This window comes from Pristiophorus japonicus, chromosome 16, assembly GCF_044704955.1.
Source record: "Pristiophorus japonicus isolate sPriJap1 chromosome 16, sPriJap1.hap1, whole genome shotgun sequence".
Taxonomy (NCBI): Eukaryota; Metazoa; Chordata; class Chondrichthyes; family Pristiophoridae; genus Pristiophorus; species Pristiophorus japonicus.
Genome location: NC_091992.1, coordinates 5310762 through 5324929, shown reverse-complemented (window position 1 = coordinate 5324929; position 14168 = coordinate 5310762). Strand labels below are relative to the sequence as shown.

The following is a 14168-nucleotide window of genomic DNA, read 5'->3' as shown; positions in this document are numbered from 1 at the left end:
CATCTCTTTTAATACCCTGGGATGCATTTCATCAGGACCAGGGGACTTGTCTACCTTGAGATCCATTAGCCTGTCCAGCACTACCCCACCAGTGATAGTGATTATCTCAAGGTCCTCCCTTCCCACATTCCCATGACCAGCAATTTTTGGCATTGTTTTTGTGTCTTCCACTGTGAAGACCGAAGCAAAATAATTGTTTAAGGTCTCAGCCATTTCCACATTTCCCATTATTAAATCCCCCTTCTCAACTTCTAAGGGACCAACATTTACTTTAGTCACTCTTTTCCATTTTATATATAAGTAAAAGCTTTTACTATCTGTTTTTATGTTTTGCGCAAGTTTACCTTCGTAATCTATCTTTCCTTTCTTTATTGCTTTCTTAGTCATTCTTTGCTGTCGTTTAAAATTTTCCCAATCTTATAGTTTCCCACTAACCTTGGCCACCTTATACGCATTGGTTTTTAATTTGATACTCTCCCTTATTTCCTTGGTTATCCACGGCTGGTTATCCCTTCTCTTACCGCCCTTTCACTTTCACTGGAATATATTTTTGTTGCGCACTATGAAAGAGCTCCTTAAAAGTCCTCCACTGTTCCTCAATTGTGCCACCGTTTAGTCTGTGTTCCCAGTCTACTTTAGCTAACTCTGCCCTCATCCCACTGTAGTCCCCTTTGTTTAAGCATAGTACGCTCGTTTGAGACACTACTTCCTCACCCTCAATCTGTATTACAAATTCAACTATACTGTGATCACTCATTCCAAGAGGATCTTTTACTAGGAGATCGTTTATTATTCCTGACTCATTACACAGGACCAGATCCAAGATAGCTTGCTCCCTTGTAAGTTCTGTAACATACTGTTCTAAGAAACAATCCCGTATGCATTCTATGAATTCCTCCTCAAGGCTACCCCATGCGATTTGATTTGACCAATCGATATGTAGGTTAAAATCCCCCATGATTACTGCCATTCCTTTTTCACATGCCTCCATTATTCCCTTGATTATTGTCCGCCCCACCGTGAAGTTAATATTTGGGGGCCTATAAACTACGCCCACCAATGACTTTTTCCCCTTACTATCTCTAATCTCCACCCACAATGATTCAACATTTTGTTCATTAGAGCCAATATCATCTCTCACAATTGCCCTATCATTCTTTATTAACAGAGCTACCCCACCTCCTTTCCCTTCTTGTCTGTCCTTCCAAATTGTCAGATACCCCTGTATGTTTAATTCCCAGTCTTGGCCACCCTGCAACCACGTTTCTGTGATGGCCACCAAATCATACCCATTTGTAATGATTTGTGCCGTCAACTCATTTACTTTATTTCGAATGCTGCGTGCGGTTAGGTAGAGTGTTTTAATACTAGTTTTTAAACCATGATTTTTAGTTTTGACCCCTCCTGCAGCCCCTTTATATTCATACATATTGTCCCTTCCTATCACCTTGTGGTTTACACTTACCCCAGTGCTACTCTGCTCTGTTGCCTCCTGCCTTTTGCATTCTTTCTTGGGGTCCTGTTCATCTGCGCTCTCACCCACTCTAACTAGCTCAGAGCCCTCTCCTGGGTTCCGAATACTCCTCGCATTGAGGCACCGAGCTTTCAGGCTTGCCTTTTTATTATACTTTGACCCTTTAGAATTTTGCTGCACAACATTTTGTTTAAGGGAAAATAAAATGATGCAATAGTTTAAATTAAGTGATTTAAATTTTAAAAATGAATTAGAAAATCATTTGAAATAATCAATTTAAAATTGCAGAGTAGACGGACTGTATCTCGACCACCACCCTCATGAGACACAATACCTAGTGCCTTCTGGCCTGTATAGCTCAGTCCCACAGGAAGCGGTTCCCTCCACTATCAGAAAAGCTTTGAGTTTTTTTTTTTAAAACCCATTATGAGTCCATTAAAATCTAGGTCACCGGGAGGCTGAACACACGCAGCAAAGAGATTGCCGCAGGCAGACTTCAGTCTGATGTTAAGGCACCCTTTTCAGCCTTGCGTTTGGTGCAGGTTTGTAACAAAACTTTGAAGCTAGTACGGTTTTGAAGCCGCACGCGAGATCAAAGCCCCTTCACAGTTAACATTCGGAGGCCAGTGCTCCATCCGCTCCTCCAGATCCAAGATGTCCTCTGTACAAATAGTCACCCCTTCTCCAAATCTGAGGCCTACGTATCACTATTCTTAGATTTTAATTCTATTACAAACAGGGACTGCATCAATCTGTTCCAGTTCGAAGCTTCGAACATGCAACTGGGAAAAAATATGGTGAGCAGAACAATGAACTCAGCCGTGGGAATTCCTGTCACTGCAAACTTTTCAAAGACAACAATTTAGGTCACACTGGAGGTTGCCTCACAGCCACAAGGTGCAAGTATCGCAAACACTGAAACAAAGCTGAAAGCAATCCATAGATAGTATCCCGCAGGCTCAAATTGAATTCTAAATCCTAAATGCAGCAGGTTTCGAAAATACTAATGACAGTTGCATCAAAAGATGCTGTTAAGAAGTGCTGGGACACGGGTTCAATTTCCCCATTCCGCCAACCTTCTCAGCCATGCACCAAGAGGAGGATAAGCAGATCTCACTCATCGCCACACCACTAGCTCTGGAGTTCCCCCAGAATCTAACCACGACTCCCTCTTCTTCTTCAGCTACATGGCCACATGGGATCAGTTTCTACAAGTACACTGATAACACCCAGCTCTATCTCTCCACCATCGCTCTCGACCCCTCCATTGCCTCATTGCGAGACTGCTTGTCTGACATCCAGTCTTAGATGAGCTGCAACTTCAACATGGGGAAGACTGAAATCGTCAGCTTCAACCTCTGCTGCAAACTCCATGCCCTGTAGAGTGATTTCATCCCCCTCCCCAGCCACTATCTCAAGTTCAACAACACTGCTCACAACATTGGCAGCTTACCTGGCCCTGCGCTTCCAACCCCATAGCCCCTGCATCACAAAGGCCAACTACTTCTTCCTCCAGTACATTGGCAATTGGGCTGGGGTCGAGGTGGGCAATGAAACGCCGATCCCTATTCACCTCCAGTCTCGATTATTCCAACTCTCTGCTGGCTGGCTTCCCATCCTCCCCCACTGCACACACTTCAACTCATCCAAACCTCCTCTTGGTGTCAGCTTTGGCTCAGTGGCAGCATGCTTCCCCAAGAGTTCAAGTCACACTCAAGGGCTTGAGCACATCATCCAGGCTGACACCTCAGTGCAGTACTGACAGAGTGCTGCACTGTTGGACATGCCATCTTTCAGATGAGATATTAAACACCTCCCAATATCTCCTACTTTGGCTGATTACCACCTCTGTTGAAGCAGCTTGGGATGTTTTCCTACATTAAAAACGCTAAATAAATGCAAGTTGTTGTTGTCATTGTGGGCAAAAATTTGGCAGATGGAGTATAATGTTGGAAAGTGTGAGGTCATGCACTTTGGCAGAAAAAAAAATCAAAGAGCAAGTTATTATTTAAATGGAGAAAGATTGCAAAGTGCCGCAGTACAGCGGGACCTGGGGGTCCTTGTGCATGAAACACAAAAGGATAATATGCAGGTACAGCAAGTGATCAGGAAGGCCAATGGTATCGTGGCCTTTATTGCAAAGGGGATGGAGTATAAAAGCAGGGAAGTCTTGCTTCAGCTGTACAAGATATTGGTGAGGCCACACCTGTGATACTGCGTGCAGTTTTGGTTTCCATATTTACGAAAGGATAAACTTGCTTTGGAAGCAGTTCAGAGAAGGTTCACTCGGTTGATTCCGGAGATGAGGGGGTTGACTTGAGGAAAGGTTGAGTAGGTTGTGCCTCTACTCATTGGAGTTCAGAAGAATGAGAGGTGATCTTATCGAAACATATAAGATTATGAGGGGGCTTGACAAGGTGGATGCAGAGAGGATGTTTCCACTGATGGGGGAGACTAGAACTAGAGGGCATGATCTTAGAATAAGGGGCCGCCCATTTAAAACAGAGATGAGGAGAAATTTCTTCTCTGAGGGTTGTAAATGTCTGGAATTCGCTGCCTCAGAGAGCTGTGGAAGCTGGGAGATTGAATAAATTGAAGACAGAAATAGACAGTTTCTTAAATGATAAGGGGATAAGGGATTATGGGGAGCGGGCAGGGAAATGGACCCGAGTCCATGATCAGATCAGCCATGATCAGATCAGCCATGATCTTATTGAATGGCGGAGCAGGCATGAGGGGCCATATGGCCTACTCCTGCTCCTACTATGTTCTTGTCATAAGATTGGGTGCTTTTCCATAGCACTGCAAAATGTTCCTTTTCAAGTATTTACCCAAGTCCCTTTTGAAAGTTACAACTGAATCTGCTTCCACCGCCCTTACAGGCAGCACGTTCCAGATCACAATTTGCATGACGTAAAAAAAAATTCTCAACTCCCCTCATTTTAATCTGCCTCCTTTGGTCATGGCCCACTTGTTAGTGGAAACAATTTCTCCTCGTTTACTTTGTCAAACCACTTCAGAATTTTGAAAATTTGTATTAAATCTCCCCACATTCTTCCCTGTTCTAAGGAGAACATTCCCAGCTTCTCCAGTCTCTACAAGTCCCTCATCCCTGGTATAATGCTGGAAAAACCCATCTACACCCTCTCCAAGGCCTTGACATCCTTCCGAGCGTGGTGCCCAGAATTGGGCAGAATACTCTAGACAGAAAGATATATTTGCGTTTATGTCGAGCCTATCATGACTTCAAGACTGTCAAAGTGCATTAAAGCCAGTGACATATTTTTGAATTGTAATCGCCGTGGAAACACAGCAGCCAACTTGTGCAAAAGAATTTGATAATGAACAGATATTGACTGAGGGACACTGGACAGAACTCCCCTGCTCTTCTCTGCAATAATGACATGAGATCTTTTACCCGAGAGGGCAGAAGAGACCTCGGTTTAACATCTCACCTGAAAGATGGCACCTCAGACAGTGCAGCGCTCCCTCAGGACTGCACTCCAGCCGAGATTATGGACTCAAGTCTCTGGAGTGGGACTTGAACCCACAACCTTCTGACAGAGATGTGAATGCTACCCACTGAGCCACAGCTGACACTCTATAGCTGAGGCTTAACCAGCGTTTTATAAATGTTTAGCATAACATCCATGCTTTTCTACACTTCACCTCTATTTATGAAGCCAAGGATCCCATCTGCTTTTTTTCAACGTAGAAAATAGGTGCAGGAGTAGGCCATTCGGCCTTCGAGCCTGCACCACCATTCAATAAGATCATGGCTGATCATTCCCTCAGTACCTCTTTCCTGTTTTCTCTCCATACCCTTTGATCCCTTTAGCCATAAGGGCCATATCTAACTCCCTCTCGATTACATCCAATGAACTGGCATCAACAACTCACTGCGGTAGAGAATTCCACAGGTTAACAACTCTGAGTGAAGATGTTTCTCCTCATCTCAGTCCTAAATGGCTTACCACTTATCCTAAGACTGTGTCCCCTGGTTCTGGACTTCCCCATCATCGGGAACATTCTTCCCGCATCTAACCTGTCCCGTCCCGTCAGAATCTTATATGTTTCTATGAGATCCCCTCTCATCCTTCTAAACTCCAGTGTATAAAGGCCCATTTGATCCAGTCTCTCCTCATGTGTCAGTCCAGCCATCCCGGGAATCAGTCTGGTGAACCTTCACTGCACTCCCTCAATAGCAAGAACGTCCTTCCTCAGATTAGGAGTCCAAAACTGAACACAATATCCCAGGTGAGGCCTCATCAAGGCCCTGTACACCTGCAACAAGACCTCCCTGCTTCTATACTCAAATCCCCTAGCTATGAAACATAGAAAATAGGTGCAGGAGTAAACCATTCGGCCCTTTGAGCCTGCACCGCCATTCAATAAGATCATGGCTGATCATTCCCTCAGTACCCCAACATACCATTTGCCGCCTTCACCGCCTGTTGTACCTGCCTGCCAACTTTCAATGACTGATGAACCATGACACCCAGGTTTCGTTGCACCTCCCCCTTTCCTAATCTGCTGCCATTCAGATAATGTTCTGCCTTCATGTTTTTGCCCCTAAAGTGGATAACCTCACATTTATCTACATTATATTAACAGCTCATCATTGAATAATGCCGATGGGCTGCACTGCTTTAGCTAATTAAATTCCAGCGGTAACTCTATGCACAAATGGGGGTTCCCTTGCCTCTTGCCAAACTGCACCTAAACACTCTGTACTTGAGCCGTGGTGTGCGTCCCTCGAGGGGCAGTGTGTGCTCTCCACAAACAAAGACTCTGCTTAAGGACGATTTCTCTGCAGCTTAGTTTGGAGAGTCATGGCTTCCATCCGTATCAAACACCCAGCGGTCCAAAAAAAGATAAGGCTCCGACGATCCTGAAACTATCCACTTACATTGATGATTTGAACATTAATTTCCCACCGTTATCAAATCTTGATTTTCTTTTGCAGTTTGTCCAACCAATTTTTGTTTGGCCACTGCGTCAAAGGGTTTGTTCCCTCAAATTTCTCTGCCTCATTCAATTCGTCAGGTAATTCATTTTTCTGTCTCTTTCTCTCTCTCTGCAGCTGTCTTGTGTAGTAGGTTGTTTCTCTGTAAAATTTAATCTGGCTCTATCTTTGCAGTCTGACCTCAACACAGCTTTATCCTGCCGGTCCTGATCTAGGGAAATTAAAACTAATTGTGAAAAGGGTTCCATTGCATCACCGACATTGTGTTCACAGCGATGAGAATCTCATTTAATTCTGTGGGCTTGAAGCATTAAAAAAAGCCTAATTTCAGATCCTTTGCTGTCAATCATTCCTAGTTTAAGGGTTATTGCAGTGGGGTGAAGGAACCAATTCAAAACCGAGAGATTTACAGATGACGATGACATAGTAAAATATCACTGCATTCCTGGTAGAGGTACAGGGAATAATCATTGGTTGTATTACGAGATACAATATTAAATTCATTATTCGCATTATATTCAGATGCATTACACACATGCTACTACCCTGGTGCCCAGGACTGAACACAATACTCTAGCTGGGACCTAACCAGCGATTTATCAAAGGTTCAGCAACATTTCCAAGCTGGAGGCACACTTTGCACTGTAAAAGGTTGGTGTCCCGCGAGGAAACACCGAGACAACTCATGGGTGCTTGCGACTTTGCACACTGTACGGGCTCAAACTAGGGAGAATGCCATTCAGTTTAAGGTCATGCAATTCCATTTAACCGGTTGAGGCAGAATAGAAACACATGTCAACCAAAATAAAAATAAAATCAAATCACCAAAGCCTGCAAAAGTTAATCGAACGTGACAGAAAATGATCCCGTGGTTCCAAAGTGAACAATCGGCTCACCACTGACATTCATGGGTGGAAAGGTGCGTTTCAGGTCAGATTCTTTGCAAATGATTCGTCCACAAATGTGCAATTTTGGTGCAGAGGCCCTGGGGGCGATAGATTGGTGCTTTATGCCACTACAAGCTTCAACACTTACACAGCTGTGTGCAAGTCTCTCAGTGAGAGAAACAGGGCGTCCCAATAGACGGTGGGCCCTTGAACAAAGTAATGAATGGCCGTGAGCCTGAATGTTGCCAGTCAGGTCCTGTTAACATATTTTCCACCCTCGAACGTCATTCATACAAGAATTACAGAATAAGTGACCTCCTACTGTTTTGTTAAGATAAGCAAAAGCATTAGTAAATTTTTTTTGTGCCTTTTGACAGACTCAGGCGGCAAAGAGTTTTTAGAAATCAGATTTTATTTTGGGATTGTGGGGTTATTTACCTGAGCGACCCCTGTGACAGTTAGTGCTACCCCCTCTGCGGTCTCTACATCCTCACACTTGGGCTGAAGCGTCATAATCTCAAGGGAAATCCTGTGAAAAACGTAAAACACTCGCAAATTCCAGGTCACAAGACAGGCCTCAAGCCTCACTTCCTTGTTCTTCCAATCCGTTCACCTCTCACCTTTGCACCGTACAGTGCTCAGTTCAAAAATAAAAAGCCCAGCTAAATAAAATAACCGGTATCAAAAGTAAAATCATTGCATGGATCTCGAGAGGCACCCCTTGTGAGATCTTCACAGCGTAGGGGAGTCCACTGATGTCAGAACTCCTTCTGATAAAGTTGCAACAACAACCATCTCATGCAATGAAGTATTACACACGACTTTTCACAAAGAAACAAGCCATTTTAAAGAACATACAATGTGGTTTATAATTCAGAACACTCAATAGTTCATAACACCAAGTTAATGCCCAAAATTTGGTGGAGGGGCGATTGTGCAACTTTGCGTCAGAAAGGAGTTTTGTTTATCGTCACTGCAGTAGATGCATGTCATAATTGGAAGACTTTATACATTCTGACGAAGGCTGAGACTGTCTGTTTGAAAACTTCAACCTGTAATTAATTCCCAGAAGAACAGTTTATTCAGAAGGGCTCTCGGCATTCCTGTCCTTCAGACGTGGGGTCGGCATGGGAATGAACACACTCAACTTACACCCATTTTGGTCTTCCTTCAGCTACAATGTTAATCCGCCTATCCCTTCCCGCCTCTTTCTTATCCCCCTCCCCCCCCTCTTCTTCGTTTGGTTTAATCTGCTTCCTTTCTGTGCGGTTCCTACAGTGCTATGGGCCATGCCACTTGGCCGTGATGCTGGGGGCGTAAAGCGGTGAGGGTGCTGCAGTAGAGGTCAACATTCAGATGCTGCTTGGGGGTGGGGGGGGAAAGGAAGGGAGGGGAAAGGGATTGGGGTCGTGGGGCGAAGAGGGGAACAAGACAAGAAAATAGAGCAAGGTTACGAACAAGTTACCTGTGCAACCCCTGTAACATATACAGGGACCCCCTCAATGGTTTCTATATCCTCACACTGACACACGACAGTCATGATCTCCAGAGGCAGTCTATGCAGCAGCAGGAGTGGGGGGGGGGGGGGGAAGGAGGTGGGACAGCACATATTCAGTCAGAGCAATTATCAGAACAAAGCACCAACTCCCAGAGACATTCAGCAAATCAATTCATATTTTTCTATTGGGTGCTCGAAACGATTTAACCCTTTGAGAACTGCTATAGCAACTTTGGCAGCCAAATACTTCACTCGTTGCCCCCACACAGAAAACTATACCTGCAGTTAAGTCCGAAGATTCCTCAAGCGAGTCGATATTGCAGCATAATTGAGAATTAAGTGTCCTGGGGGGGGGGGGTGGAGATTTATACACTTTCGCGCAGCCATTTCCCAATACCGCAGTAGAATGCCTATAAAAATCAGTTTTACACCACTACGCCTAAAGCGAGGAACATTTGACAGTGACAAAGGGCCTCCAGTTCCCAAAGGGTTATCGGCTTTGAAATGAGGGGCAACCTGAAAGCTTCTTTTTGGGGGGGGGGGGGGGGGTTATTTTTTTTTTGTGCTGGAAAAACACTAGATAATATCCAAGAGTTGGAGGCGAGGTCTGCTTTCCTGGGAACTCCCTGACTGAAGACAAGAAACTCCCGTGTTGATGCTTGGAGCAATCAGCCGAGTTCAACGACAGGGGCACCGGATGGTGCTGGCTTTCGATTTCTGGGGGACCTGTGAACACCGGAGTCTCAGCTGGATTTTGAAGACGAAAGCCAATTGCCAGCAAGAAATATAAATTTGAGTATATAAACACACAACAGTGAGGAGACACGATCAAACACTAAGTGGTGTGAAGCCAAAAGTAGTTGGGAAAAAAAAATTCTGGAACTACCATTGAGACTGAAGGGTGGCACAGGCTCGCGTGGTGAATGGTCTCCTCCTGTTCCGATGTAATTTTGTGACGTGAACCAGACTCAACTCCAGTTCTAATTTTTAAAAAGTATAAAAAAAGGCCATGGGGATGCTCTGTCCAGTGAGGGAATTAAAGAAGTCGTCTGTGGTACAGCAAGTGTTTGTTCAGAACTCACACTGTAGGTTCAGTTTTCATAGAGAATCACGACACAGAAGGAAGCCATTTGGCCCATCATGTCTGTGTCCGTGTCCATCCTCGTGTAAACTTCCAGTTTGGGCAATCACTCAGCACAAGGAAACTGTAAAGCAATCTACAACTGGGTAACTGCAAAGAAGAAGTGAGAGAGAATATTTTGCAGGGCATAAAATATGCACACTGTTCCCTCCGCCGACTGATTTTGTATTTCAATCCAGATCTTCCAATCCAGGGTCATATTACACAAACACCTCCTCGGGTTTCTAGCCAGGGAACTGAATAAACACACGACTCGGGCCAGCTTTGTTATTGCTTTTGCAAATGGCTCACGGTAAATACAATCGTGCAGGAAACAGGAGCCCATTTCTGTTGTTACATCGATTCCAGTGGGTCCATACAATGCTGCACCCTCTTCCCTCACATGAGGCAGTCTCACTGTAGTTTTAGTTTTGGGGGAAAAAGAATCTGGAAACAATTCACCAGCCGCATGGTCACTGGGAACTGTGACAGAATAAAATAAGGGTTTCAGCTACATTCTCATTGCTGTGTAAATAGAATCAGAGAAATGTACGACACAGGGGGCGGCCATTCGGCCCATCGTGTTTGTGTTTCTGCCAGTGTTTTTTTTTAACATAACAAACCTGAGAGAAGTCAGATGCATTGTGAACAAAATGTTTGTGTGTGGTAATGAAGGCAGCAGCAATACCGGAATCCAATTGTCCCAAAACATTCTTTGCATAAACTAGCGGATGTCCCATGGTGCTGTTCAGTCAGGCCTCGGGTATTATATGGCGATGGGTGTTGTACTCACAGGGGAGCTGTGTCCCTTCAAGGCCACAGATCACATACACACACACACAGATCATACACGCAGATCACACACACACACACACAGATCATACACGCAGATCACACACACACACAATCACACACGCAGATCACACACACACACACAATCATACACGCAGATCACACACACACAATCATACACGCAGATCACACACACACACACCATCATACACGCAGATCACACACACACACACCATCATACACGCAGATCACACACACACAGATCACACGCGCGAGAGAGATTTGACCAGAAGCAGTGATGTACATGACCCTCAAACCATGAGGAACAGGATACATGGCTTCAAGTCACCCCCTCGTGGAAGATACTTTTCCTTCCTCTTCCCTATTTCAGTTGCGGCAGTCGGTAAGTGGGGAGAGCCGACTGCCCGTGATCAGCATGCCTGATGGAAAAATAATTGAGGATACAAAAAAATGGCACATTCCAATGTGTTCCACATCAACATTTCCCATAGAATAATGGGTGCCAGGCAATGGGTGACATGATTAAGAGGTTCCAATGAGGCCAGAAACACAAGGGTGAAGAGGGCATGATTTACAGGCATTACATGTACCTCCACAGAAGGTTACAGCATTTCAGCTCATTTCATATTTTTTTGTGGCATGTTCCTCGGTATTGAACCTGGAGCACTGCAAGACCAAGGCCAATTCCAAGTACACTGAAGTCGGTCCAGTTATTTCTGCCCACACTATTCTTAAGCTTCACACCACTTGACATTCTGTATTGATGAATAGGATAGTTCTGTTCATGGATTGTAGAAATACGCAGAGTAATGGTTGGATACTGCAACAGGAATACTGCTGTTTATCACTCAGTGTTAAAAGGGAACTGCATTCAGTGTTTGGAGCCTAAAGGAATGAAATAGTTTTCAGTGGAATGCCACTATATCATGACACAATAAAGAACTGATACAATTTATTAGGACCAGCAATTTTAAAGCACAACCTGCAAGATCAAGGGATGACTACAAAGTGGTAATATCTCCACACCTGGAAATGAAAAGGTCATTAGATGCAAATCTGTACAGTTTGTAAATTGGATTCCCTTTAGGACTTAACACAAATATTGTCACACACAATAAATTCCCCTCATAGCATCACAAACTGAAAAATTTGGGTTCTTACAAAATTCTAAAAAGTTTTGCCTCTCCCTCAAAGTCCCCACCAACAGTTTATGGACTCTCTGACACTAGGCACTCTCTGGTACAGGTTGAACCTCCCTTATCTGGAACCCTCGGGACCTGGCCTGTTCTGGATAAGGGATCTTTCCGGACGAGGGGCAGTCACTTTAAATTGGATGGTACAGGTACTGAGCAAGGGGATATCGGGGCTGGCTGGCTTGGGGCTGGGAGTGCGGCAGAGAGATCATGAGGGTGGGGGGGGGGGGGCCTGGATGGATGGATTGCGGGAGTCTGCAGTGAGGAAGGACTTCAATTTGTTCATGTTGGAGGTCTGCGCATGTGCCAGTGGCCAGGAATGGTTCTGGACGAGGGGTGGTTCCGGATAAGGGAGTTCTGGATAAGGGAGGTTGAACCTGTACCATAAATCAGGTAGTCATTGTTCACTTGTGAGCCTGCAGAGTGAAGGTTGGCACTGTGGCCGAACCCATTCTTCAGCCAATGTCGACACTTCCAGCAAGGTCCGCAATCAGGAGCAGGAAGCCCATGTTATTTTCACCACCTTCACCCAAGGGCATGGAGATCAGGTGACTCAGCAGACCAGGAAATCAATCATGGGCCTTCCCTGGTCAGTGCGGCCCGGCACCCACTGAGCTCTTCACGCACGCCTCTATAGTAAGCTCTCGCAGAATCGGATTTTAATTCACTTCCCCGACAAAGTCACTTTTATATTGGGACTCCAAGTTGCTGAGCTATCACAGTTCATTTGTTTGACACCATACCACACGCAAACTATTATCAAACATCAACATTTATCAAGTTGTTTGAACAAATGCATCCGACTCTGAAAATGCAATGAGCTGGACCACCAACAGCTCCTGCGACAGGAACAAATTAAACATTTGCCACTCACAATTAAGTAGGTGCTCATCATGAATGGCACATGCAAATTTGCACCAATTCCAATGCATTTCAGGATGAGTGCAGTTGCTTGTGCTCGAGGGCCATTATGTCACTCCTGAAACTGCTCCTACTGTCTGCCACAGATTGTAATTAGTATTTTCTGTTGTGATGAGGTGTCTCTATTGTGTCATCAAGGCAATGGGCGATCTCACCGTGATTGAAACACTTTTCCAATTGTTTTGTGCATTGTGTGTTAGTATTGAGGTCGCCAGTACAGATAAGTGCAGAGTAAAACTCCCTCCGTGCTGTTCCAGCAAAGTCTTTTATGTTTCAGCCTTGGCAGGGCATCTCCTGCAGCGCGGCTGTGGGATTTCCACTGCCCACATTCTGGGCACTTCGGAGCAAGACTGGCGATTCAACTGCATTATGGGATTGAGAATTCCCAACCCCATTTCACAAAAGGTACCCCTTGACATTAGCAGGTGGTTGGATTCAGGCCCAGATTCCAGGACCAAAAGGAGTGCTCGGATCGCCCTCTGTCCACCATAGGCACAAACTATTCAACCTTACTTGCACTATCATACAGAGTGCACAGCTGGACGGCATGAACATTCAGCAGCACCGCTGTGTGTCGGCCATTTAGGATGGAGCGGAGGAGAAGTTTCTTCACTCAGGAAGGTTGCGAACCTTTGGAATTCTCTACCCAAGGGCGGTGGATGTTCAGTTGTTGAGTATATTCAATACTGAGATTGATAGATTTTTGGACTCTAAGGGAATCAAGGGTCAAGGGATAGGGTGTAAAAGTGAAGTTGAGGTGGAAGATCAGCCATGATCTCATTGAATGGCGGAGCAGGCTCGAGGGGCCGAATGGCCGACTCCTGCTCCTATTTCTTATGTTCTTTTGTGTGAACTATGCAGATCATCTATTTTCTTGCTGCCAGCCCGTAGAACTATGTGAGGGTTTTGACATACCACAACAATGCACATTTTTGGCACACTTTACCCACTCTGACTCACGAGCAACAATTGACTGTTTAGCAAAGCAGTGATCAACAAATGGTGGTGGAAGAACAGGAAGTCTGTTGTCGCTCTGAGCAGGTGGGGTTTGAGCCCTGCTTGCACAGTGGGGGGAAGCAGCAGGTCAAAAGTTAGCAAGAGAAAGAAAATGAAGGAAAAGGCCGTGTGCAGTCTGGAGTTATGTGGCCGCCACCAGCCGGTTTCGTGCTCCAACTTTTTCCACATTTCAAGGCGGGAGAATCTATTAGAATAACGTGTGTCGAAATTCAACATCTAGCCCTCTGGAGAGAGACTCTGACCTGGAGTTACAGAACATGATCACAACAACCCGACAAA

General features: G+C 45.1%; 1 protein-coding gene across 5 annotated transcripts in view; it reads right to left on the bottom strand.

Moving 5' to 3' along the window:
- Positions 1-14168, bottom strand: part of LOC139226284 (flotillin-2-like) — a 114995-nt gene that overhangs the window by 37366 nt on the left and 63461 nt on the right. For 2 of the 5 annotated variants that reach the window (XM_070856924.1, XM_070856928.1), the window contains exon 3: positions 7766-7856. The exons of 2 other annotated variants lie outside the window; for them this stretch is intronic. In XM_070856924.1, coding sequence (XP_070713025.1) covers positions 7766-7856 — 91 coding nt within the window. Of the gene's footprint in view, positions 1-7765; positions 7857-8792; positions 8884-14168 lie in introns of all 5 variants that reach the window. One more of the 5 variants, XM_070856925.1, reaches the window with a different exon arrangement.